This window comes from Anticarsia gemmatalis, chromosome Z (assembly GCF_050436995.1).
Source record: "Anticarsia gemmatalis isolate Benzon Research Colony breed Stoneville strain chromosome Z, ilAntGemm2 primary, whole genome shotgun sequence".
Classification (NCBI taxonomy): Eukaryota; Metazoa; Arthropoda; class Insecta; order Lepidoptera; family Erebidae; genus Anticarsia; species Anticarsia gemmatalis.
In genome coordinates this window covers 8,591,832-8,617,982 of record NC_134776.1, presented here as the reverse complement: position 1 = coordinate 8,617,982, position 26,151 = coordinate 8,591,832, and the positions used below count along the sequence as shown (strand labels likewise).

At 36.5% G+C, this 26,151-nt stretch overlaps 1 protein-coding gene across 1 annotated transcript; it reads right to left on the bottom strand.

Moving 5' to 3' along the window:
• Positions 1-5,433: 5,433 nt before the first annotated feature.
• Oseg1 (intraflagellar transport protein Oseg1) lies at positions 5,434-23,250 on the bottom strand. The gene is made up of 23 exons (XM_076134836.1): positions 23,058-23,250; positions 22,004-22,234; positions 21,292-21,502; positions 20,834-20,981; positions 20,131-20,285; positions 19,431-19,628; positions 18,718-18,855; positions 17,842-17,970; positions 17,392-17,556; positions 16,839-16,979; positions 16,462-16,559; positions 15,975-16,128; positions 14,652-14,810; positions 14,047-14,207; positions 12,015-12,143; positions 10,591-10,736; positions 10,062-10,218; positions 9,485-9,673; positions 8,961-9,069; positions 8,236-8,401; positions 7,576-7,757; positions 7,105-7,260; positions 5,434-6,535 (listed from the first exon to the last, which is right to left on the bottom strand). Exons 1-23 carry the CDS (start codon positions 23,117-23,119, stop codon positions 6,362-6,364), a joined length of 3,558 nt encoding a protein of 1,185 aa, XP_075990951.1. The 5' UTR covers positions 23,120-23,250; the 3' UTR covers positions 5,434-6,361.
• Between the last annotated feature and the right edge of the window lie 2,901 nt (positions 23,251-26,151).

The following is a 26,151-nucleotide window of genomic DNA, read 5'->3' as shown; positions in this document are numbered from 1 at the left end:
ATTTTGGTCAATAGTGTCTTAATTTAGTAAAACATTGACATTAACTCTATTATAAACGCAACTTAAATATTCTTTCTAAAAGAACATCAGTCCTTTGTTTCAATAACTTTATACTAATTCAATATAAAACACTTAAAAACCATAAATACTAGCGAATACTGTTAATTCAAATGTCCTTAACAAATATTGCAACAAACCTTTACTTTTTCTTTTCGAACTACACGCCTGTCGCACAAACGTCGGACATGAGTTCTATAAATTAAAAATGTTACCAATATTCTAAAAATGACATATATCGCAATTAATTTGAACTGGTTACTTTAGAAATTAAAATAAAAGTATTATTCCTTAACATTGGCAACCACTGTATGATGGGCAATGACTGTAATGGTTACCCTAATCGTTACACAGATTTCTAAATGACGTGCTATTTGATATTTGACACAAATAGGTTTTTTCGTAGTGAAAAGAGTTTAGACTATTTACATTCTACATTCAAATTAAGAGTGATTTATCGAAAACGTATCTACGCACTGTAATAACAAAGGTCAAAGTTGTATGTAGTCGTAGATACATCATAACACAGTCGTATGCATGTTTAAAATGTCCTAAGTGCAACTTTGACGATAGAGACGAAATTCTTACTGTTTTGACGGTGTCAAGCGAATTATCGGCAAAATGGGTCATGAATCAGTTGGTTCGATAGTACATCACTTTTATTTAAACTTAAACGACATCAAACTAATCTTGACGATGTGAATAATGCTATCTCTAAAGTGGTACATTGGTTTGATGTTAACAACCTGCTATTAAACGAGCAAAAAACTAAATGCATAAAATTTGTAACACCTAATGTCAAACCAGTGAAAACTTTGATAAAGATTAAGGAAGATGAGCTGGACCTTGTGTACACAGCCAAATTTCTAGGCATTACAATAGATTCGAAGTTACAGTGGGGTCCACATATATCACAATTGTCGAATAGACTTAGTTCTGCAGCCTTTGCGGTCAGAAAAATTCGCCAACTCACTGACATTGAAACAGCTAGGTTAGTATACTTCAGTTACTTCCATAGTGTCATGTCTTATGGAATTTTGCTCTGGGGTAATGCTGTCGACATCCAAACCATCTTTGTGCTGCAGAAAAGGGCTATTCGTGCAATTTATAACTTAGGCAGTAGACATTCACTAAGGGAAAAATTTAAGGAGATAAATATATTGACGGTGGCAGGTCAATATATATATGAAAACCTAATTTATGTACACAAAAATATAACACATTTCAAGAAAAAGAGCGATAAACATAGCATTAATACACGAAACAAAAATAAATTTATTATTCCAGCCACTAGGCTCCAAAAAATAAACAAATCCTTCAGAGGTCAATGTGTGCGATTCTACAATAAAATCCCTAGCGAAATCAAAAATTTAAGCTTCAATAAATTTAAATTAGTTATTAAACGCAACTTATGTTTAAAAGGCTTATTATATTAAAGATTAAGTTAAAGATTATTTGGACGATAATAAAGCTTGGGACTGTGCTGCTTCTACCAAGTCTGTTTCAAATAATGTACTAATGTTTTAATGTACAATGTTTTACTGTGTCCTACCAATAAGTTACCTTTTGAAGATTATTACTATTTTTATTAGCTTAAATTTTAAATTAGATTTATTCAGCTTTTTTTTGAGTGTACACAGTAAATCATCAAATCATCTTGTATCAAGCAAATTGACATTTTAAAAGAGCCAGCCGTGAGTTTCTTGCCGTTTCTTCTCACGAGCAACCAGCTTTTCCGAAACGGACAAAAGAAATACAAATACGTGACTATTTCAAATACTTTGTAAAAAGTTTACGAAATAAAGGATATTTTGAATTTGAATTTGAAATAGAGAATCTTTCAAATGTGTTCTTGAATACCTGTTTTTGATGCGCTTATAGCTAGTTGCGTAAACGGTCAATAATTTAAGGGTCCTTAGTACGGACACTCTAGAGATTAAGCATTCTTACCACCGATAGATTCATTAAAAATAATAAGAAAACGCACAGTGCCGTACAAAAATGGTGCGCCACGAAGTCGGTTTTTTTTTTATTTCCGACAATTACCGGGGTAAATTTTGTCATTTGATTTTGTACGGCATTTGTGTCATACTATTTTAATAATGCTTTTAATCCATTATTACGCCGTACAAAGATCTTGCGACAAGGGGAAAATATCGAGACTTGCAACCCCCTCTCTTTCCGTAGTCCAGGGGGTGATTTGTCACAACATGAAATAAACTTATTTTGAAATTATTTTATGCATAGATTATATTTTTTTATGTGCCGTACATTTTCGTTGGTTCAAAGGGGAAAAAACAGAAAAAGAAAAAATCAAAAAGAAAAAATCTATATAAAGAAATGTAAGGTGAATTTTTCTTTATATTTTAATAATAAAATATATGAGGGTAGTTTGTTAACTTTGGTGTTACCATACAGATTTGTGTATCATGAATCTTACAGAAAAGTGGCAGAATCTGTTGTTAGCGAAGTATCTGAAAAATATCAAGTCACGAAGAAGCTGATACAAAAATAGTGTATCATGTTTGCGCTGTTGGGTCAAATACGAACATTTTGATCAAGTGTTCCGATACAGATATTCTCGTAATATTATTATCTAATATAAAACAAATCGTAGTAAATGTGGGCGAGAATCAGTTCAATGTCGATCGCAAAATATGGATGCAACTCGGAACCGGTAACCACGTGAAAAACATTAACGTTTGTGCTGTGTACAGAAACTTGGGCGAAAATCACTGTTCTTCGTTAACTGCATTCCATGCTTTTACGGGTTGTGACTTCAATCCCGCATTTTATAGGAAGGGTAAAAACAGACCATTCAAAGTATTGGAAAAATCAGGGAAGTTCCAAGACGCATTCATTAAAATGGGGCATAATATACTTCTTGCAAATCCACTTCTCATGGAACAAACTTTCAATGTTCTGAAAGAATATGTATGCGTTTTATACAACGTAAAAGCAAGAAAAACAGTCAAGTATCATATTTGAAAGGATTTATACGCCGAAAAGTAGTAATTAAGCTTTCAAAAAGACAGCTATGAAATTGAAAGCAACGTCGTTTCACCCTTTTTCCGGGAGTTGGAGCAACATCTGAAGAGAAGTATCTACATAGCACAAATTTGGTGTAATGCCTACAAACAAGTACCGTCGACCTTGTTCCCAAAAAACTATGGATGGGTTCTCAATGACGGTCGGTACGATTTCGATTGGTTTCACGGTGAGGAATGCCCCCAAAAAGTCTGTGACATAACGGAACCGGATGCGGAATCAGGCGAAGGTGACAACGTAATTGGTAAATAAATAAATAAATCTTTAATTTGTACAAATTAAAGATATGTTTCAGAAAATAATAGAGAAGATAATTCGGACGTCGATGAAGACGTTGATTCCGATAACAACTCAGCAACTGACTCTGATAATGATTAATTGAAAGAGAACCCGTATTTTGTATTTTATCCTTAAATTTATCGAATTTTTCGAAATAAAGTGATTGTTTTATTTATTCACATCATTACAATGAAACAAATTAATTATATGTATGTATCAATAACGTTTGAAGTATACGTGTCCCAAAACTCAACGTCAAGCCGGAACAGGGTGATAGGATTGATTGTAACCATCATGAGATAAAAAAATATCTCATGCAGTTTGAAAATTATGGACATTTAAGGAAAATTTTGAAATTCGGTCAAACTGTAACAATTTTCGGTTACTATGGTTAATTTTTATTATTTTTGTTCATTTAAACTTTGGAACCATAACCCTATATCATATAAATATCATTTTTAGAACCACAGTCTAAAATAATGACACAATTGCCCCAAGTTTCCTAGAATTAAGACTATTTGTTAAACTATAAATTTTAAATTTTCAAAATTGACCGACTTTCAAAGGCCCTCCTTTAAAAAAATTTACTAGACTGCCTTGGCAAGTGCCATCAAAAGTTGGCGCATTTAATCAGGATTGTAAAATGGTACATTACTTGTTAGTTTTATTCTAAAAAACGAGTAAAAAAAAAACCTCTGGTAACCCGATTTTGCAAACCCATTACACTCAGTTAAAATGTTTTTTATTCGCACAAGCTCTTGGTAGGTTCTAAATTTTACGGAAAAATGATGAGAGTGATGGATAGTGGACTTGTTTCTCCTAAGTGAGCTAGACAGACAGTGACACACGTTTCGCTCATTCGTCTTCTGCGCACTCTCCTACGCAATTTTCCATATTCGCTTGTGTTATAATGACAACTTCAATTGGACTTGTTGATTACATGCAGGCAACTAAACTTTGGCTTCTCTCTTTTGGAATTAGACTTTTGTGTTAGCATCCTTATTATCTACCATGCCTACGCGCTACACTTCAGAAGAATATGCGAACATGCACCTCATTTATGGGAAATGCAGATGCAACGCAAGTGCCGCCACGAAACTTTATCGTGAAAGATATCCAAATTTAGAGCGCTACCGGATCACCGCGTGTTTGTTAATGTGCACCGTTCACTCACGGAGCGCGGTCATTTCCCGAACCAAATACGGGCTGGAGGTAGACCTTGCTTTTCTTACGAGTAAGACAGTTTCAATACTTGGACATAATATATACAGTATACACCGTTTCAGTTTAGTTAGACGTCATAGTGATTTTATCATATTATCAATTGTCCTCTTCAAAAATATGTTAATGCCGTATTGTATCAGATGGCCATAAAGTACCCTCAAAATTGTAGCGTTGCTTTCATCAACCTAAAAGATATGGTTTGCACAAAAATGTACGGCATCATTTTTTCCTAATTCATCTATGTTAATACTATTTAAAACAAGAAATAAAATGTAGAAAACTATTATATTCCATTAATCAATGATATTTAAACTATTACAATAATTTGCAAAATTTCAGTTTTTGCATTTCTCTATAATTTTTTTAGAACGGTTTTTTTTGAACGGCAATACTATATAACAATTGTATTTTATAATATCATGTTAAAAAAAAAGTTCCCGTACAGGTTCAAATGATTTTACAGCTTTATAAATCAAAAATACGATGAAATAAAGATAATTATTGATATACATTCAAAGGAAAAAATATTTTTTGATGGCATTACTTTTAATAGTACGTTTGAGTGCTACATAATGTTTTGGAACCGATGCCGTACTTTTTCAAATCACCCCCTGAACTACGGAAAGAGAGGGGGTTGCAACTCTCGATTTTTTACCATTGTCGCAAGATTTTTGTACGGCGTTGCGGAATAATGGATTAAAAGCATTATTGAAATAGTATGATACAGATGCCGTACAAAATGAAATGACCAAATTTACCCCGGTAATTGTCGGAAAATAAAAAATAAACCGACTTCGTGGCTCACCATTTTTGTACGGCACTGTGCATTTTCTTATTATTAATTTAATGGATCTATCGGTGGTAAGAATGCCGTACAAAAATATGTGACCAAAATGTACTGAGTCTACCTGTACTTTCCAAGACCTGCACTCAGTTGGACAGCTTACAAGTGACGGCATAGTGCTGAATCTTATTATTTTATGCTCTTATATCGTTCTAGACAGGTCACCTGGTGGTTCAAATGACCCATCAATTTTTTAACATGGGCCTGTAGTCTATAGGATTGTCAATCGTTCTCTAAAATAGAGAATTGTCCTCTTAATAATGTAGGGGTACTCTATCATCTATGTATATCTATCTATAGTAAATAATGTACTCTACCTCATTATACAATGTGTAGTGTCTGGAGACCTAAATGATTTTTAATAAGTACATTTACTTCCTTTAGATAATAATATGATATATTTCGTCGCATATTAGCTGGCCCGCTACTCTAGTTACCACATAGTGGTATTTGAGTTGAGTTTCCCTGCTTCAGTGGGAACGTAAAGCGTCGGTCCGGGTTATAGTCAATAAAATAACAGACTTTAATCCTTGTCAAAGAACTTCACGCTGCCTGAAGAACATGACACTAGGTTCCTCACTAATAATGAAATCCAAAAAATGAATGTCGCGGTTTTAACACCTTTGACTCGGTTCCTCACCAACAAAGGAATGAATAAACGAATGGTATTTGCCTCGACATTGAAAAAGACATGAAATAAATAGATTAGTATGTCAAATAAACTGAACGCTAAAAGTTAAAATTTACAGGGCTTTCTAAAGCACATGGCTTAAATGACGCTCAAGAATATGCAAATGCAACTAACCAAGTGATGAAATACAAATAAATATTTTCGCTACCAATTTTTTTGGTGTACAACTCAATGCTCCATACCAATCTGGTGGATTGCTTCTTATATTGATGTTAGTCCTACTGCCACGTACTTCGGTCTGTGCTTGGACTGACCGGCGTCGACGTAGAGTCATTGAACAATGAGTCTTCGGTGTCATCTTCATCCGTTCGCGTGTCGTCCACGGGGTGCCGGCAGAAAGGACAATGCCCCTTCGTCACCAACTGTATCTCGAAATCTTCCAAGTAAAATAACTGGTGACAAAATGTAGCTATTACTAAAAATTGCATTACATGAAAAACTGGCAGGTGGAATAAATTTTACATTCACGGTCGATATAATCTTGTCCTGACAGGGTAGTTGACTACCAGTCGAAATACGACACAGTGACGTCACAGTTTCGTATTTTTGTTGGGAACGAATATATCTATATCAACATTATTTATGAAAATAAATTACATAGCCTAAGCATTTTGGATGAACCTTTTACGAGTAAGTGAAATAACCCATTGTTACTCGCACTTCCTCACCCCGAACATAATATAAATATTTGCAATCAGACCAGCGGAAGTTTACGAAAACAAAAAACACAGAGGCGTCACTATATTCAACAAAAACGAATATTCCTTATAGATTTCGTTTTTTTCTTATCATAACTCTATCCATTACAAAATGTCGGTCGATCTACGGCACAAGAATATTCGGCATATTTACGGCCTACTCCATGTCAAAAAAGAATAGAGAAAGGTTATAAACGAACACCTCCAATATTTAAAAAAATATGTTTTCACGAACCATAGTGTCAAATAAGTATATTACTTACATTGTGACAGTGTTGACAAGCAGTAGCAGGTAGTTCAGGCAGCATGTTGCGGTACATGAGCGGCCTGAGCGGAGACCGTTCTACGATCACAACGCTGGCCGGACTGAGCTGCAGCAGAGCGCCGCGGCTGCACACCACCAAGCCTACTTCATCCTCCTGCACATAATAAACAGTTGATAACGTATTAATTACTACATTTACGTTCGTGATAAGATACCTTATGTGAATACTCGAATAATAACAAGAAAAGCTCACAAGTAGGAAAAAGGTACAGTGATAAAATCATTGAACGATTGTGGTCAACTGAGTGTCTAAGTTGTTCAAGCCACCCAAAGCCTGGCGTTGCTTCGGTCTATTTGCATTGACAACTACCGGGGCCGTCTTTTTACGTGCCTTGCGAAGCACTCTATGGAATGACTTGACTTTTGAAGATGTGATAGTGTAAACATATTTTTGACGATGAGTACTAACCTCATCCACCTTGTCTAGGAAAGGGTCGGATGTTTCTACGTCGTGGTCTATCCGCAACACTTCGGCGCCGCCCGAGTCCTCCTTGCTTGTAGTGTCGGGCAAAGGCGTGCGTTCTATCAACTCTATTGCTTCCTCGAACGTTATGCCTTCAGCCGGTTCAAACTGGACTAGAGGTAGCACTTCTGTGAAAAGAGAGTAAGATGACATTGTTAAATGTGTAAGGTTGCAATGAATGAGACAAGCGCCATATCAAGTAGCGTACCGTGGAGTGTAGTGGGAGGCTTATACTCAATATTGGGCTTAAACGGGCGGAACAGATAGTAATTGCGGCATTGTATTGTCACCACAGTAATATTAAGTAGTCGTCATTTTTTAATTGGTACCAACGCCCGAGATTTATAAGATGTAATTCATAGTGATCTAAATAACCTCTTACTAAAAATTTAACATACATAGATAGATGTAATAAGACCAAAACCATAATAGTTGGCTATGATTCAAGGACGAAGAAAGATATCGTCAAGACATCTTGCATGTCTGAATGGCAGTCAGGAGACTTTAGGTGACTCAAGGCTTAACCCTCTCTATATCCGAGAAACGACGTGTGCTCATAAAGACGACAAAAATTACAATATTAATTCTTAATTAAGAAATATTTACCATGTGTGGCTAGTGAATGCGCGAGCACGTGCCTGCAGTGCGGACACCGGGCGGCGCAGAGCGGCGGTGCGTGACGTCGACACCGCCAGCACAGAGGCGCCACCTCATCGTCCCGCGACTCGCTCGTACTCGCGCGAGTCTTCAGCATCAATAGCTCTACGCTCTCCTGTATACATACAAATATTTTAAATATCAGGTTATATAACAATATGTATAGCAGTCGTTAAGCCATGTCAAACGCGCGACTAGAACAACTTTGACACTATGTTAGCCACTGCCCACTAACCATACGATAAGAAGAAGAATAACGGGTAAGTTCCAATAGGTTCGCCTCGCCACCCATAATATGTCTTAACTATAAAAAGGGAAGTGATTTTGCAACTCTTTATCGGTGTCTGAGTTTCCAAAAAACTTTATATATTCATTTTTATCTACCATAAATACTCATGAGATTAAACTATATTCGTCATTATCAATAGATAAGATCAATATCGAAACCAGTTTAAGGGTCTGTTTCAAAGTTTAAAAATAACTGTCATATAACCTATCTGCTAAATAGCTGACAGCAAATCTATAAAATTCCACCAATAGGCTATTTGATACATATCTTCTAGTGGTGGAAGCGGGCCTACTCCTCTATCACATACGTAAAGCTTTTTGACAGGTGTCAAAGTATTGCTTCCGTCTTAAGCTCGGATACTAATATCTGTTTTCATGTGGCTTACCTGAAATTTCTGCGGTATCTGCAATCCTAATATTTTGTCAAGCATTTGTCGAGCCAACGCATTTGCGTTTAAAGACTTCGCTTGTTTTGCTAAACAAAGATATAAGCAGCTGAACACGTTATAAGGAATATTATATACTAGCTGACCCGCGCAACTTTGCTTGCGTCCAATAAGAGAGAATGGGTGAATTTTTTCCCCGTTTTTGTAACATTTTTTATTGGTACTCTGCTCCAATCCTACAGTATGTGCTTTGAGCGTGTTTAACTATTAATAAATCATTAAGAATAAACTTAAGCTGAATTTATCATACTTTTAGTTTTTAAAATAATGAGAGTAGCAAGACTTTTATTAGTCAAAACTAATAGTCAAACTATATTGATACAAAATTTCATCCAAATCATAATCAGAATGAAGTTTACATCTATCACTATATATCTATAGTAAGTAGAAACGTCAACAGTTATTGCACGATTCAGAATTCTCACAGGTAAACTGACATAAAGCAAGTTATTATAAAAGGATACAACATGGAAACGCCATGAGGTGGTTCGACGTCGATCAACGCTAGGACGTATCTGGCAGCATTGAGTAACGCGTCCGGCTGACTGAGCGAGAACGGCTCGTGCACGCACCGGTGCACCGTGTCGTATGCGTGGTAGATACGCGCCAGACGCTCGTTCTTCATGTACGCACGCAGCGATGTATCGCGATCCCTGTTTTATAACCGTTTCATCATTAGTATTGATTGGCCAGTTTCGTTTTCCAGCGTTCTTTACACACAGTCCAACACATCGTATTAAGACCAGTTTTTTCACATATTTCGATAACAATTTACGAAAATACAACATATTTTCCAGAACATTAGATTGATCAGTTACAAATAAAATGTGATACTTTTATCTAGATTTTACATTATTTTAACCAGGATATAAACCTTAAATCCATTAATTTAAATTAATAATTTATTTTGTTATCTACACACCAAGAATAAGCTGTATACGACTTGTTATCGGCAATTTTGTCAGTTTACAAGTCGCCAACATGATTCTTTGCAATTTAAAGGTAGGCGACATAATGTCAGCCTGTTGGCCACTTTCTTACTTGTCATTGTTAGTAGCGGCGGCGGTGTCGAGGCACTGCGTGGCGAGCAAGTGGTGCAAGTAGCCGGCGTCACTGAACCGCTCCTCGGCCACCGCGTTACCTACTAGTATGCTGAACACACGCATCGCTGTCGCCGTCTCACCCGCCATGTGGTATGCTGAAATTATATTAAAACATTAATTATTATTTATATGCAACAGGTTTGAGGTTTATTGGTAAAGGTCCAAACATTTCCTAATTCCTAGTATGGTAGGACAAAACCTGCCCTACACTTATTGACTATCATATATGACTAAAACTGGGCAAACCCACGGCACTGGAGCTTCTTTTGTCGGGAGGACTTTAACAAACGTAAGAAACACACTAAGTACGTCAAGAATCGAAAAACAATTTGTGGAAAATTCTAATTATTCATTACAAAAATAACACTCTTGGCACAAAGCACAGGCTAATGTCGACACCACACCACAACGCTACAGACTGTCAGCACTATTGTCTTCGTGTTTGATGTTTTAGCATAAACAATCACCTTTCTGTGCATCAACAAATTTGTTTTCCTGTGCCATTCGATGCGCGTACGGCAAGTAGACCTCTCTCTTGCACTCAGCATGTTCTCGAGCGAGTGCGAACGCCCGGGACCATTCACCGGCCGCAACCGCTAACTGGGCTACTTTGCTGAAAACAAAATATTATCTATACTAATATTATAAAGCTGAAGAGTTTGTTTGTTTGTTTGATTGTTTGTTTGTTTGATTGTTTGTTTGTTTGATTGTTTGTTTGTTTGTTTGTTTGATTGTTTGTTTGTTTGATTGTTTGATTGTTTGATTGTTTGATTGTTTGATTGTTTGTTTGTTTGTTTGTTTGTTTGAACGCGCTAATCTCAGAAACTACTGATCCGATTTGAAAAATTATTTCAGTGTTAGATAGCCCATTTATCGAGGAAGGTTATCCATACTAATATTATAAATGCGAAAGTAACTCTGTCTGTCTGTCTGTCTGCTACTCAATCACGCCTAAACTACTGAACCAATTTGCATGAAATTTGGTATGGAGATATTTTGATACCCGAGAAAGGACATAGGCTACTTTTTACCCCGGGAAAATTACGCATTTCCCGGGAAAATTCAGGTGGCGTACGAAGTCGCGAATAATCAAAATTATAATGACATTGAATTAACAAAATTCCGTTGTCATGGCAACTGTTTTAATGGCGGATATGCCTTAGCGCGACTTCGTTATATTTTGAGATATAAATAATTTTGAGAATATTTTTCGTGAAAAAAGCATATTTTATACCATCACGCTACGACCGATAGGAACAGAGTAACAGTAAAAAATGTTACAAAAACGGGGAAAATTATGAGCCATTCTCTCTTATGTGGCGCAAGCGAAGTTGCGCGGGTCAGCTAGTAGGCTATATATCATCACGCTACGACCAGTAGGAGCAGAGTGCCAGTAAAAAAATGTTACAAAAACGGGGAAAAAGTTGACCCATTCTCTCTCATGACTCATGTGACGCAAGCGAAGTTGCGCGGGTCAGCTAGTAAAACATAAAAAGCTAAGTATATTGTATGCCAACTTTTACTGGTGAACAAACGTCCAGATAATAAATCAACAACCTAATTTAGAAAAAATATTTGATATCTAAAAGCATCCAAAATTTGAATACTTTTAAAAATGTAGTGCCGTTTTGAATCTTTATTTTAAATTTTCGTGGCACCGCAGGTAGTATTTGCGACTGCCACTCACAGGCTTCGAAGTTCAAATCCCGGGCAAAAAAGTATGTTCTTGTTTTCTGTTAACAAATTGAGGTCATAAACTTCCTTCATGAGACTTCCTGATATGCCTCTGAGAACACATAGAGCCCTCGATACTGCGTCTGTCCTGTCACTGCATGTATAACAATTTTAACAGGCCTAGTATTTGATGTACAATACTTGTGTTTGTTCTTACATATAGTCGCCGAGTCGTTGATAGACGTCGGCTGCGGTCGCCGGCTCCTCCGCCTTCACTAATGCTTCGGCGACATGCCGCAGAGACTCACTGGAGCCCTTATCCAGTTTACGTGCCAGTTCTATCAACCTGAAATAAAAATTGATGCTAGTTAAAGTTTGTCATAGAAATATTATATACAGGGTGTCCCAAAACTCAACGATAATCCTAGACAGGATGAAAAGCCAAGTCATACCGGTTCTAGGAAGAATAAAAAAAAAAATCCATATCACTTAGTTCAGCAATAATAGACATTTTTCAAAAAAGTTGAAATTCCACACCCTTGCTCGCATTTTCAAGACCTGTGATCACCAATGTCACAATTTCGCTGTGTTTTTTTGAATTTCGTAATCTTCATTAAGTATGCTATTAATCGTAAAACAAATTTATGCACAGAACATTGTTAATTTCATAAAAAAAGTTAAGTTTTAGTGAGTCATGGTTCACAAAAATATCGTTAGTTAACTTTGACGCTTCATATTGAAAAAAAAAGTACTACACTGCCTTTGGCAAGTTATTTCAAAAGTTGGCGCATTTAATCAAGATTTTAAAATGGTGCAACACTTGCCACTTTTCTTTCCATTACAAATGTTATTTTTATTTGAACGAAGAGTATCCTCGCAGACGGATCGGACGCAGTAGTTCAATTTTATGACCTCCTCGTCCCCCGATCAAAATCCAGTAGATATTTTTGACTGGGAATGCATAAAAGAAAAAGTCTATTCGAAATCAATACAAAATCTAACAGAACTTCGCCAAAAAATTGACACAGCGTCAGAGGAAATAAATGCAAGGAATTTTGCTTGACTGGTGCAAAGGTCTTTTGTAAGGCGTTGCAGAACCTGTATTCGTGCCAGAGGATAACAATTCGGATTACTTTAGTTTAAGGCGAATAATTAAATAAGAATGATGGTTCGTTCATTGTTTTTTTTTTAATTATTATTACCTTATAAATTTTTTACATTAAATATTGGTTATGGAATGACTCAATTACCTCTTTACTAAAAATAATTGCTTTCCTCTGTCACGAATACAGGCTCTGCAACGGCGTACAAAAGATCTTTGCACCAGTCAAGCAAAATTCCTTGCATTTATTTCCTCTGACGCTGTGTCAATTTTTTGGCGAAGTTCTGTTAGATTTTGTATAGATTTCGAATAGACTATTTCTTTTATGCATTCCCAGCCAAAAATATCTACTGGATTTTGATCGGGGGACGAGGAGGTCATAAAATTGAACTACTGCGTCCGATCCGTCTGCGAGGATACTCTTCGTTCAAATAAAAATAACATTTGTAATGGAAAGAAAAGTGGCAAGTGTTGCACCATTTTGAAATCTTGATTAAATGCGCCAACTTTTGAAATAACTTGCCAAGGGCAGTGTAGTACTTTTTTTTTCAATATGAAGCGTCAAAGTTAACTAACGATATTTTTGTGAACCATGACTCACTAAAACTTAACTTTTTTTATGAAATTAACAATGTTTTGTGCATAAATTTGTTTTACGATTAATAGCATACTTAATGAAGATTACGAAATTCAAAAAAACACACCGAAATTGTGACATTGGTGACCACAGGACTTGAAAATGCGAGCAAGGGTGTGGAATTTCAACTTTTTTGAAAAATGTCTATTATTGCTGAACTAAGTGATATGGATTTTTTGTTTAATTTTTCCTACAACCGGTATGACTTGGCTTTTCATCCTGTCTCGGATTATCGTTGAGTTTCGGGACACCCTGTATATCTAGCTCTCAAAAATATTTGAATAGCAATTCTATTGATTATACCTAATTATGTCTGTAATTCAGCCTGTTTTACATTAAATCGGACACACTGTAATATGGACTTACTTATAATATGTATTTTTAAACTTTACATGCGACATGATAACTATCAATTCGACTACACCTACACGAGACATTGCTGTCACTCAATTGTTACTAACAATATGAGTTATATTTAGCTAAATAAATCTTGCTGGTGTTGATACATACATGTCTTTCCTGCCGGTCTCAGCCATGAGTTGCGCGGCTCGCTTGACGTCGCCCGCGGCCAGGTACATCTCGGCGGCGGCGCGCGGCTCGTTCACGTGTCGTGCCCACTCCGCGCGGCGACGAGCCAGCGCCGCCAGACCCTCACCCTCGCCTACAAACTCCTGCGAAAATATTACAGCATTTTTAGTCAAATACAGAATTTGAGACGCCCGTAGCCAGTTGTGCTCACCGGTCGGTAAACGTTCTGTGGGTTAAGCAAACCTTGGCGCGGTCATTCCACAGATGAATGACCGGATGGTGGTATTTAAATGGGACATCTCCGTGTTTCGGAGGGCACGAAACACGTCGATTCCGGTGGTTGTCAATTAAGATAAGTCGTTAGGCCACGTGAAAGGCCTTCGGGCGGCTTGAACAACTTTGACTCTAGATTCACCACTAACCATACGATAGGAAGAAAAGTAAATAGCAAATACAATAAGTTAAACTCGTATTTTTATAACAGAGACCTTTCAACAGCTTTTAAAAATTACTATTTCAGTTTTCCGTTGTCCGAGAAGCACCTTAGATATCTTGAATACTTGTTAAAATATAAATTGTAAAGTTACCTGTGCTTTGTTGAACATTCTAAGGTCGACGTATAGGTTGAGCGCGCGCTCGTCTCGTCCCACGCTCCGGAACGAGCGCGCCGCGTCCGCGTATCGTCCGCGGTACGCCAGCACTTCGCCCAGCACGACCGCGCGCTTCTCTCCCGCTTCAAAGCGCTCCTATATTCACAAATATAATATATATAAACTTTAATATTGATCTTAATGTACCACTTCCAAGAAAATATTATAACGATATCAGCTGCCTTCGTAGGTTTCTCTAACCTTTAACATTGGTGGCGACCTAAACCACTGCGCCTCCGTGGCGCAGTGGTTTAGGTCGCCACGCCGATACCACTGCGTCGGGAGGTCGTGGGTTCGATTCCCACACGGAGCAATTATTTGTGCGATCCACAAATAATTGTTTCGGGTCTGGTTGTGCTTTGTGTCCGTTGTTTGTATGTTTGTAAAAGTCCCCGCGACACAAGAGCAATTCTTAGTGCGGGAGTTGTCTTTTTTAAGAAAGAAAAAAAAAAAAAACATTTTCACCACATTTAGTACCCACTTTCTATCTTTGTACTAATATTTATTTACAAACAGTTTACTGAGGCAGCAATCAGCACCACGTCAGGTAAAATACTAGTGCGTAAAATTTATAAATGTAGTTGACGTTGATAAGTGATTTAATAAAATCAAGTGACCGCATCAAATTAAAGCTGAAATTTTATCTAATCTGACGTTCAAAGCAATACGTGTAAAGTATCTTTGCGCTTTCAATATAGTATCAATTTAACGTGTAACTAAGGATTAACCCGTCTTCAATGCAAAAGTTTGTTTCGCCTATAGCCCACCAGAAGTTTGTCACTGTATAAGCAACACAACAAACACGAATATCGTCAATGTGGACTTGAAACTTGGCCAATATACGTGTCAAAACTTATTATAACCACTGTACACTTGAAGGGTAATAATGATAATAATGTCCTGGCCAATATTCGGCTACGGCGGCAGTCGCATACAATACCGACCGCGCCACAAAAGCAGCCTCAAACTTGAAGACTCATTCTATACATTGGATTTGGATTGGACTCCGTGCCTCGGAGAGTACGTAAAGCCGTCGGTCCTGCGCCTGACCTTTCTCTGGTCGTGTCGGCTTAGCCGTCCCACCAGACTATGCGAGTAAAAGAACAGAGAGTGTACCTGTGTATTGTGCACACACTTGGCCACTATAAACAAAGTCCGGCACAGTTGGCTAGTTTCAATGAAAGTGGCCGCCGTAGCCGGAATCGGCCAGGACGACATCATCCTACATTGGATAATACTGCACAATATTAGTTAGTTTACCTGTAAATGGTCAATAAGCGTCAAGAAGACGATATTCTCACTCCGCTGAAAGGCCTTCTTGGCGACTTCAAAAGCCAGCTCCTCGAGAGCGGCGACCCCGAGACGTTCCCAGTCCAACGCCGTCACACCTAAACACGCTACGGCATACGCTTCACTGAAATCAAGAAAAACTACAGTTTAAAAATCAGATCTCTCGTCCTTATTCCACGTTGCGTGCGGTCGGCACAAAAGCTATCAAATGGTAATTATAAAAAGATGACCGAGTACCAGTGACGACATTACGAGGCGTAAGTTTCACTTAAACAATAAACTAAACTAAAGTCTAACAATAATGTTATATTTAAATGCTATTGAAGAAAGCTTTGAGTTAGTATACACAGGTGCCTTAAAACTAATAAAACATAAAAAGTATAATCTAATAAGTTTCACTATATTGTGTATAATATATGTATGACTTGACTGTAATGTGTATATTTTTAACACTTACTTGAATTGTTTCTGTTGGATAAATTGATGCACGGCATGAGACAGCGGCACGTTTATAGTTTGCATTGAGTTCGCTTGCAAGCAGAACACGCGCCCACCCTGAAATTAACGCAATGATAAATATTTATATGGGTTCTAATAAAAAATAGTGGAATATTAACAAAAATAAAATGAAATATAAATGCAGTTGATTGAATTTAGTTGAAACTTATATTTAGAAAAATATTTTTCCCAGATATCACCTCCATTAATGTTGTACTCGTCTTTCTTTCTTAACTTTAACTTCATAGCAGAGTTTTGCAAGATTTTTTAAAGGTTTTCCAGCTCAAAAGATCACCTAAAACATACTGTATAAAGCCACTAAAATAAGTTTAATACCTGGAACCCAACAACGGATCCGGCCAGCGGCTGCGTGGCGGGCGGGAAGTGGCCCACCTTGATGGAGAGCAGGCCGCCGCCCGACAAGCTCAACATCTCATCGCACCACGAGTTCCACGACACTGACGATATGTTCTCCTCCTAAAAAACGAAAATAACAATTTAATACACACACTTACTGAATTGCCTTCACTTTGAATAGCATTTCTTTTCAGGTATATAATTTGCGTAATGAATGTATTGATGCAAATGTTAGTGAAAAACCTATAGTCCAAAAGGTTGTTCCTTAACTTCACAGAACACGTCATACACATCGCCCTGACTCGCAAGTTAATTAAAAGCCCCATAGGCAAAATAGGGTATCAAATGAGTGGCAAAAACACCGAATAAACATTTTGCATGCTTTAATTTCGAAGTTTAAAATGACACTCAATTATCAATCAGACCTCTTTATGAAAGGAATCAATTTAGGTACATAATTAGAACGTCATCACTTAAAGCAAGCTAATCCCATAAGCTATAACTGGGTTCAAAGTAAAATAAATATTTTTACCGTGAACAATAATTCTCCAGTGTTAAGATTGTAGATGCGGCACACGGACGCTTCGTCGACGACAGCGAGACGGGCCCGCGCCGCGCTCACGTCTAGACAGCGGACACTCGCTGGCGTCTGCAGCACCATCTTAGAACCTCCGTTACGAGGCTCCACTTGCCATATCTAGTTGACACAAGCAATCATACATCAATGCTACTAACCATATTTAATTAAAAACAGTACAACATACCTTAATGTCTGAATGTTTTATAAATCCAAATTTTCAAAATTTGTTTTTTAATCTAATAATTGGAATCTTAATGCTTGAGGTTGAAAACAACTCCACCAGTTAATATAAGTTTACATCCACTTGCTCGGGTAATGGAAATCGGGCCTTATCAAAGCTTAAGAAAATTAAATTTAAACGTTTCGATTAGTAAAGTATGTAATATAAATCTTTGATCTTACCTGACCGTTGAGCAACCCCAGCAACAGCACTTCTTCAAAGTATATAGTGGTGACCTTGACGTAACGAATCGGCGCCGGTACTGTCCACGACTTTGGTATACGTCGGCCTATCATCGCCAGCTTTGTGTCCTGCAATTAATAATTACAAGTTAAAAAATAATTCATTAAAATGAAATTATTACATAGAACTCTATAAAATAAAGTTTTTAAATCATCAAAGATTTAAGAAAAAGTGGCAGGTAGGTTAGCAACTACGTTTAATACCAAATTTATAACAGAAAGCTCAAAGGAATTTCTGTTTTATGTTATAGATTAAACAGCAGATTAGTTGTTTTATTATTTGTCAAACTTTTCAGAAATCGTTGCGATGAATGTATTCGGTATTTGAACAGAATTTGCTACAATTACGAAACGCTCATAGTTGATTAACCATATAAATAGGTAAAGCACTTTTAGCGCGGATATTCCGAATATGAGTAGTCACTTAGTGGCATTTGAACTAAGTGTCTCCTTTGAAGGGCACATTAAAAATAAGCGGCGGTTGTTGTCAGTTAAGATAACAAACGTTCCCGGTCGGGGAAAAAGTCTTTTCGCATTATAGTGTGTATGAACTTGTAATAAAATCTTTTCTCTACACAAAAAACTCGATATATGGGAACCTTACGGGCTCACTGAAAGAAACTCAATGAAACATGTACTCATTTGTGATTCTTGAAGCCAATTTTTTTTTTGTATTTCAAGTTCATACATACTATAATGCGAAAAGACTTTTTCCCCGACCTAATATTTCAAAGGCTTTTATCTAGGTTGCCCACTAGCCATACGATAGACGTTAATAACTAGCTACGATTACCCAGAGATATAAGACAGTAGTACCTGGCAGAGTAGTAAAGCGTCACTAGTGGCGACGAGCAGCGAGCACTCGGTCCTCTGCGGCAGTTTCTCCTTCACTCTGTACAACATGCCCTCGACGTCGCCTTGCTCGTACACCACCACTCGCTCTGGCAACTGCACCTGTTCATATAGACAAGGGGCCGTCCATTATCACATGATAGTTTATTATTATTATTTATTAGCAGGCATGCAGTTGTATACAACTGGTTAATGCCTGTATCCTGGTAATTCCTATGATGCAATTATTCATTAAATAAATATTTTTTAGTCTATTTTTGTATTTATAGACAGTTTCAGCGAAACCAGTTTTTTTTGTGTTTTGTGTGTTTTGTCTCCCTTGGTGATACATGGAGAGGTTTAAGTGTAAGGGAGGTTGTGGTTTCGGTTCCAACACAAGACAATTATCTGTGCGATACACAAATAATGTCCGCTGTTTGTATGTTTGTAAAAAGTCCCCGCGACACAAGAGCAATAACTAGTGCGTGAGTTGTCGTTAAAAAAAAGAATTAGGCTCCGTATTTTACTCGAATGAAAACTTATACTTGAATGTAACTTTCAAAATTAGTGTATACTATTGCGTATTCGGTTTAACGAAATCTTAACAAAATAAAAGGTTCTCTATCAACTTCTAAAGAACCGAAAGTTAGACAGTAAAATGGCATAATTACCGAATGGATATTGTGAATAATACTTACAGCCAGTCGATGTTTATAGATGGCAATCTTCTGTACTCTGTCGTGGCACTTGATGCGCACTTTGTTGCCGGTGGTGAGGTGTTGTATGATCACGTCGGTCATGTTCTCTCTGTACGCGTACCTCTCGCGGTACAGCCCGTGCACTGTGCTGAACACTATCTGGTAACACCATAGTGTCCCGTCTTGACATGCCACCGCCTGAAAAGAGAAAAAAAAATGATTTAGCACTTGATTATAGCTTTTATTTCTTTGATTTCTCTAGTTTAAGTAATGGCTTTTATCTTTCAGTAGGGATATGATTGTTTGAATTGATATAAAATAAAAGAAGGTGAGTAACCACTGCAATAATTATAATATAATAATTATAATACCTATCGTTCCCTCTCTGTGTATGACAGTTATTTACATGGAATGTTCTTTATGCAGGCGTCATTATCATGACTTTAAAATAGAGGCGATACCAAAAATCAGCAATGGTTAAAATCAGAGAGTCATTTCAAAACTCTAGTCTAGATAATTACGAGGGTACAAGAAAACTGGGAGAAAATTACTATACACTTCACTTATTGTTTTTTTTTCAATTGGAACCAATTAGCATAACATCAAATTAACCAGGCAACAATCTCATAAAACCAAAGCCTCATTCATGGTCTACAAACTATCAAGAATAGTACTGTTTGTTTGTTCAAAGGAAACCTACTAAAGTATTGAAGGACGGCGAAGGCGCAATAGCCCAGACCCACTCCTGCGGCGTGCTGAGTATAGGGACACCTTCGGAAGTGAGGACGGCCCAGCCGCCCACACCGCCCACTAGGACTAACGCGCCGATCATCGTCACTGATAACGCTGATATACCTGAAATTAATAAAAAAAGAATTAATATTTTATCTATCTCTTATCAGCTCACTTTTCCCCATAGTAGCGCGATTCTGTATCTCTATCGACTATCGACAACAGCATTGCTATCCAGAAATATCCTTTTTTTCCTCTCACAGGTAGTGTACTGCACTCGTCTCATGCATTGTAAATTGTATGTTCATTGCTCACGCTTTTAATTATGTTATTTGACTATATTAATAAAGGTTTTCTTTTTAAAATACAACCGTGTGTTGCAATTTCGCACGTAGACAAATGAACCAAGTCTTTAGCAAGCAGTTAACTTTAGACATAGATATGAAGACCACTTCTTATGAATAACTACATCAAATATGCAAGCAGAGTTGCAGGGCATAGGTGGTATCCCCAAAAAATCTGTATTATTTTCAAATTACAATAAACATCACAAAACATACTTCAGCGTAGACAGTTGCCAATGCCAAATATTTTATATTAAGTAGTCGCATCCACAAATATTTTTTAATAGGTACGTAAACTTGAATAGGAAATATTATAAAATAACTGACCTATGTTTCTATCTTTCAATGTTTGTTGTCCCTGAACATTGTAGAAGGAAAGCATGTCATTCCAGTCAGTGACCACCAGAGTTGATTTGGAGAAGGTTACAGCCCATACGGCCGCTTCACGCACTATTCTATGAGTTTCTTCACCAGACTGCAGGGGAGAAAAGAGAATAAAATGTACAGAATATATTATTATGCAATTTATATTAGCAAACTTGTTTGGGTAGCCCAGAATAATTCAAGATAGATCTAAATGTATACTATCTATGTGCTATATAACAAGTTAGGATATTCCAGAGCACAGTTCAAGTCGTAATATATCTGAGTGTATCAGAGTAAATTAAATTATGAAATTAATACCTATAGTATTCAGTAGTAATTCATATTTCAGCATTGCATTAAGATGGTAGACTCACATAGTACTATAGTAAGTTATGTAGAGCTAACTGTTTAAAGCTTACCTTATCTCTAATAGAGACAGCTCCACTGGCTAATCCGATGGCCAAGTGCTGGCCACTCGGAGACCAAGCACAGCTAGTGATGCGACCAGTGACTCGGTACTTCTGCACTGCTTTCACATCCACAGACCAGAACGCAAAGTCAGAGAGAGCACATGACGCCAAGTGTAAAGTCACTGGGTTATATGCAAGGCACTGGATTGGCTCACTGTGACTGTTGAAAGAAACAAAGTCAAACTTGGAAAATATTTACAAGAGGGTACGCTCAGCACAAACGCACAAAAAAAAATTAAGAACTGTAAAATCGCAAATGAGCACAAAACCTTTATTCAAAAGAATAAGCTCGCTTTCTATCACAATATATCTTGTTCTCAGTTCCCTGAGCCCAGGGTAACTATCACATATCTCAGTTGATGACTATTTGAAAGCCATAATGCTGGACATTGTTTCCTCTTTTCGATCTTAATGATTAAAAATTAACATCACAGCAGCAATGTACTAACTAGTAAAGATCAACTTGACATACACTAGTTATCAACAGAGATATATGATAAGCCTGCAGGACACATGATCTTTACACAACTGTCTTTTCATGTTTCATGTAATTCAACTGTATAAAGTCAACTAATGGAATCAAACATGACAGCTTTCAGTAAAGTTTATACCAAAATACATTCGTTTATGAAGCCAGCAAGTGACAGGAATTACAACTTACGAGTATTTCAACACTCCTTCCATTTTAGAGGTCCATATGATGACATTTTTATCAGCACTTCCACTGGCGAACTTCTTGCCATCTCCGCAATATGCAACAGCATGCACTGCACCTTTGTGTGCCTGTAGTAACTGTACAAGGGCTCCATCACGAGGATCATATACCATCACTTTCTCACCAGCACCAATCACCAGCTGGGACCCATCTGGACTAAAGCATATTGTGTGCACACTGAAAAGAAACAAGTTATATGAAAATATAGTAAAAGTAATTCATTATTATAATATAATAGTTAAAATCTTTTTGCTATAGAGCCTCCTATTAGAGAAAGTTATTTTACACATGTCTTTCATAAATTATTCACTAAAAGCCTTCTCTGTAATCACATATCTATTTGAAAGAATGCATGGAAATCTTTTTGGCATATTTTCGGTTTATTGCAAACACACAGATGTGGGGAGGACACTTTATTTTATAAATCTACATCAGCTAATCACAATGGGGTATGTAAGGTAATTCTTCTATTTGCTCATCAAATACTTATACAAAATTTAAAAAGTTAATCCTACTCAAATTCAGTTTAATTACATAATTTCTTACTTATCCTATCCTAATCCTAATTCTTATATAGAGAGATCATGTATTAATTAGGATAAGAATAAAGCTACATGCACTCATGTTAATTGCACCATTACTAAACCTGTTGTAGTAACTAATTTAAATAAAGCTACAAAATAAAAATCTTTGATGTTTACATTTGGAAGAGCCTAGAATCTAAAAAGAGTATTCAAATGAGGAATAATACATTTTAAGAAAGGCTGGATCTGTTCTGGTTCTGGAAAAAGGACTTATTAGCAATGTAGGCAATTATCATTGCAAAGTAACTCGTTTCTGTATAGAAATATATTATTTCACTATCCATATTAAGCCAAGGAATCCATTGTGTATCTAAATGGTGAGAAGCATTTAATATTACACATATAGAGCATAGATCAATATGACTGCCGGCATGTATAAATTATGTAGATTTTTAATAACTAAACAGCTTTCTCACCTGGAAAACTCAACTTTGTCAGCTTCATGTATTTTATTTACCCACTTTGGCACCGTCCTCATCTTGATAAACTTATAAAGTTGATTAAATAAAACTTAATGCGTGAGTTGAACAAGACCGCATGCTATAATAGCCGCATATTGCCCAATTTCATACATCAATCGCTTCAATGTTTGATATTTACGGTTCGTTGTCAACGGCGTCCCAAAAAATGTAAACAAACGGTAAGTCGAAGTTTGACTTTTTGAGGTTAAATGTCAGTGCCAGTGAAGCATAGATGAATGCTCTGAAAAACAAAACTGATAATAATCTATTTAGATTTTATTTTGTATTATTTAGAATAGGGATTTTTTATCGCAAATTGTTAATATTTATACGTACTCCAACCAAAATTTTGGTGTTATTGGGATAAAGTTTTTAAAAAATTACGCTAGATGACGCTATTATCAATACACAAACCACAGCTTTTTAATTTATAAAAGTCCGTTATAGATGGCTCTGCTTGGTATTCGTATTGTGCATTAAGTAATCACTAAAAGCAATTTATTCGTCTCTGTAGAGCAAGTCCGGTCTTTTCATTTTCTATTAGGTAATACGCTTCCAATGTGTTGTTAGTAAGTAATAAGTAGATATCTGATATGCGATATTTGTCGATGTATGATTTTTATATTTGGTAAAAAAATAAATTCTTTTCGATAATATCGGACCGTACAATCAACTAGTGAGACTTTTTAGAGCTGTTCGCGGTAGTGAAACATAAGTAGGTAGGAATATCCTACCTACTTTTTATGTTTCACCATCGCAATTAAATGTAAAAATAAAAAAAAACTGCATCAGAAAATATAAGTAATTGGCGCTGAAAAAGGCAAACACGTTCAAGTTCTACATTAAATCTGCAATTTGGCGACTGTCGGCTGGCTTACCACCATTTGTAAGGTTAGTCAAATCAAGCGGAGCTTCGTAACTTTATCAGTAGGTATCGAAATGGATCTGTCCAGCTCCAGCAACTGCTTGCAGACTGCTTGGCGTCAACCAACGGTCAATGGTGTGCCTTTGTGTAGCTGCTACGCCGTAACCCCAGCGTTGCTAGTAGGCGATGATTCGAGCTGAAATGTACACAGACTTTTCTACATTCAATGAAAACGAATAAGTAGGTATTCCTTGAAATTTTTATCAATTCTTTCCACTATAAAATATTGGTCGAACTATGGGAGAATAATATGAGACATGCTTATCCGATACTGCTTACTCAGTGTCAACATAGAATACAGAGAGGTAATAAACGGACAGCTTCAATATTTTACGAAATTTCGATTTCACGAGTAGGTCAGTTCGGAATCAGTTTCAAGATAGAACTGCCTTATTGCATTTTTAGATTCAGATTATAACGATTTTAGCCAGACCTGCTTAAGGATATGAACTAATTTGAATTTAAAATACGATTGGAGAGCTCGAATCACATTTGATCGATGATTTCTAATCGGATGTGAGTCACCAGCTGGTTGGAGTGGACACATAATATTTTTGCCACCCTGTAGCTGTGTTACAAAAGTCCCACTACTTTAATGATTTTAAACTAGGTACCGAGAAAGAGCCCAAACAGCAACAACATGACTGTAACAAGTGAATACCTACGTGGCTTCAGTCGACTGCATATTGAAATTTTTAGAGTCGACCCAGTGATTGTCCGATTGCTGTTGAAGACTACCATGTAGCTATTTCAGGACAATCACTTTATTAGGTACATTACAAAGTCCAGCAATGTGTTTGCATAATACGTACCTATATATTTATTCCCAATAAAGTCAAAAACTTCTGAACGGTTTTTTACCAATAGGTACAGATATTCTAGAGGAAGTTTCAAGGCAAGCCTTTGCGAAAAATAGATACAAAATGTTTGTTGTTGTTGGTTTGATGCAGTTCTTTTTAAACTTACCTTATTGTTTAATTAGCCGAGAGACGAAAAATAATTTCTACCAGATTTGCTATTTTAACTGTGCTACAGAATACATAATGAAAGTTTCTGCGCTAACAAACTAGTGTCAAAATCTGCATCATCCTAAAAGCGTTGCCTGAAAGTTTTGAGTGCATTTTGCCGCATCGTTAATCTTTATTAGTTTCCACCAAATCACTTTCACAGTACCTACCTGCACGAGTATTGTCGGCATGTTTACTTTGAATGACTAGTTAAGGACTCTTTTACTGAGACTCCACTATCTGTCATTCTGTCAGTCTGTAACCAGGCTGTATCTCATGTTAGAGAATTTTTTTACGATGTATTTCTGTTGCTGCTATAACAATAGCTTGATATCGATAAAGACAATCAGTAGACGCTTAAATTATTCACGGAATACGTATTTATCAATTACCTTTTAAAATATACTTTTAAATTTGATTTTGTAGTATGTGCTTCTTCAATTTTTCAACGTGTCTACATTGATAATGTGGATTATATTTGATTAAAATAAATTGATTAAAAATTTCAAGAACCAAGTTCACAACAGACTCGATTATGACAAACATTCGATTTGAATTAGATTTTAACAATTGGGTCACTTTATATCTAATATAAAATTTTTATTGAAAGTACTGGATCATTGATAGTTTGTAATCTGTCTTCTATGCATGTTGTGTTTGCCGATTAATATTGTACACATATACTTATCCTATTTTTCCTGTGTATGTTTACCTATGTAAGAAAAGTGTAACAATTGTAGGCGAACCATAAATAAATAAATTAATGGTCACAAGATGTAACAACATACTAGGTAAATACTTAAAGAAGTCCCTGCGGTGTCAAAACGCTGAAATGTATGATTAATTTCAGCTAGAAAGAGAGTGAATGATTATTCCGGGAACTTGTTGTAAATGGCAAAAATAATAATCTCTGTAGAACAGCAAAATTGTGCGGGTGACTTTGGAAATGCTTTGAAAAAAAGAACAATTGCATAAAGTTTTTCAGAGTTATTTATCCGTAAACTTAAACCAAAACGCAACATATTGAGCGAATGAGTTGTTTTGTCGACTTCTATTTCTCATTTAAAATTGATTTGAATTACCCAAAACAAATATCATTCCATTCTCTTTTTTAAAT

What these genes read in the sequence shown, in the direction of transcription:
- Oseg1 (XM_076134836.1), bottom strand. Translation starts at nt 23,119, where the DNA reads ATGAGGACGGTGCCAAAGTGGGTAAATAAAATACATGAAGCTGACAAA. An exon ending in ATTGAAAGATAGAAACATAG is followed by an intron (nt 20,286 to 20,833) that starts GTCAGTTATTTT and finishes TATTAATTTCAG; the next exon opens with GTATATCAGCGTTATCAGTG. An exon ending in TGGGGTTGCTCAACGGTCAG is followed by an intron (nt 17,557 to 17,841) that starts GTAAGATCAAAG and finishes TGTGTCAACTAG; the next exon opens with ATATGGCAAGTGGAGCCTCG.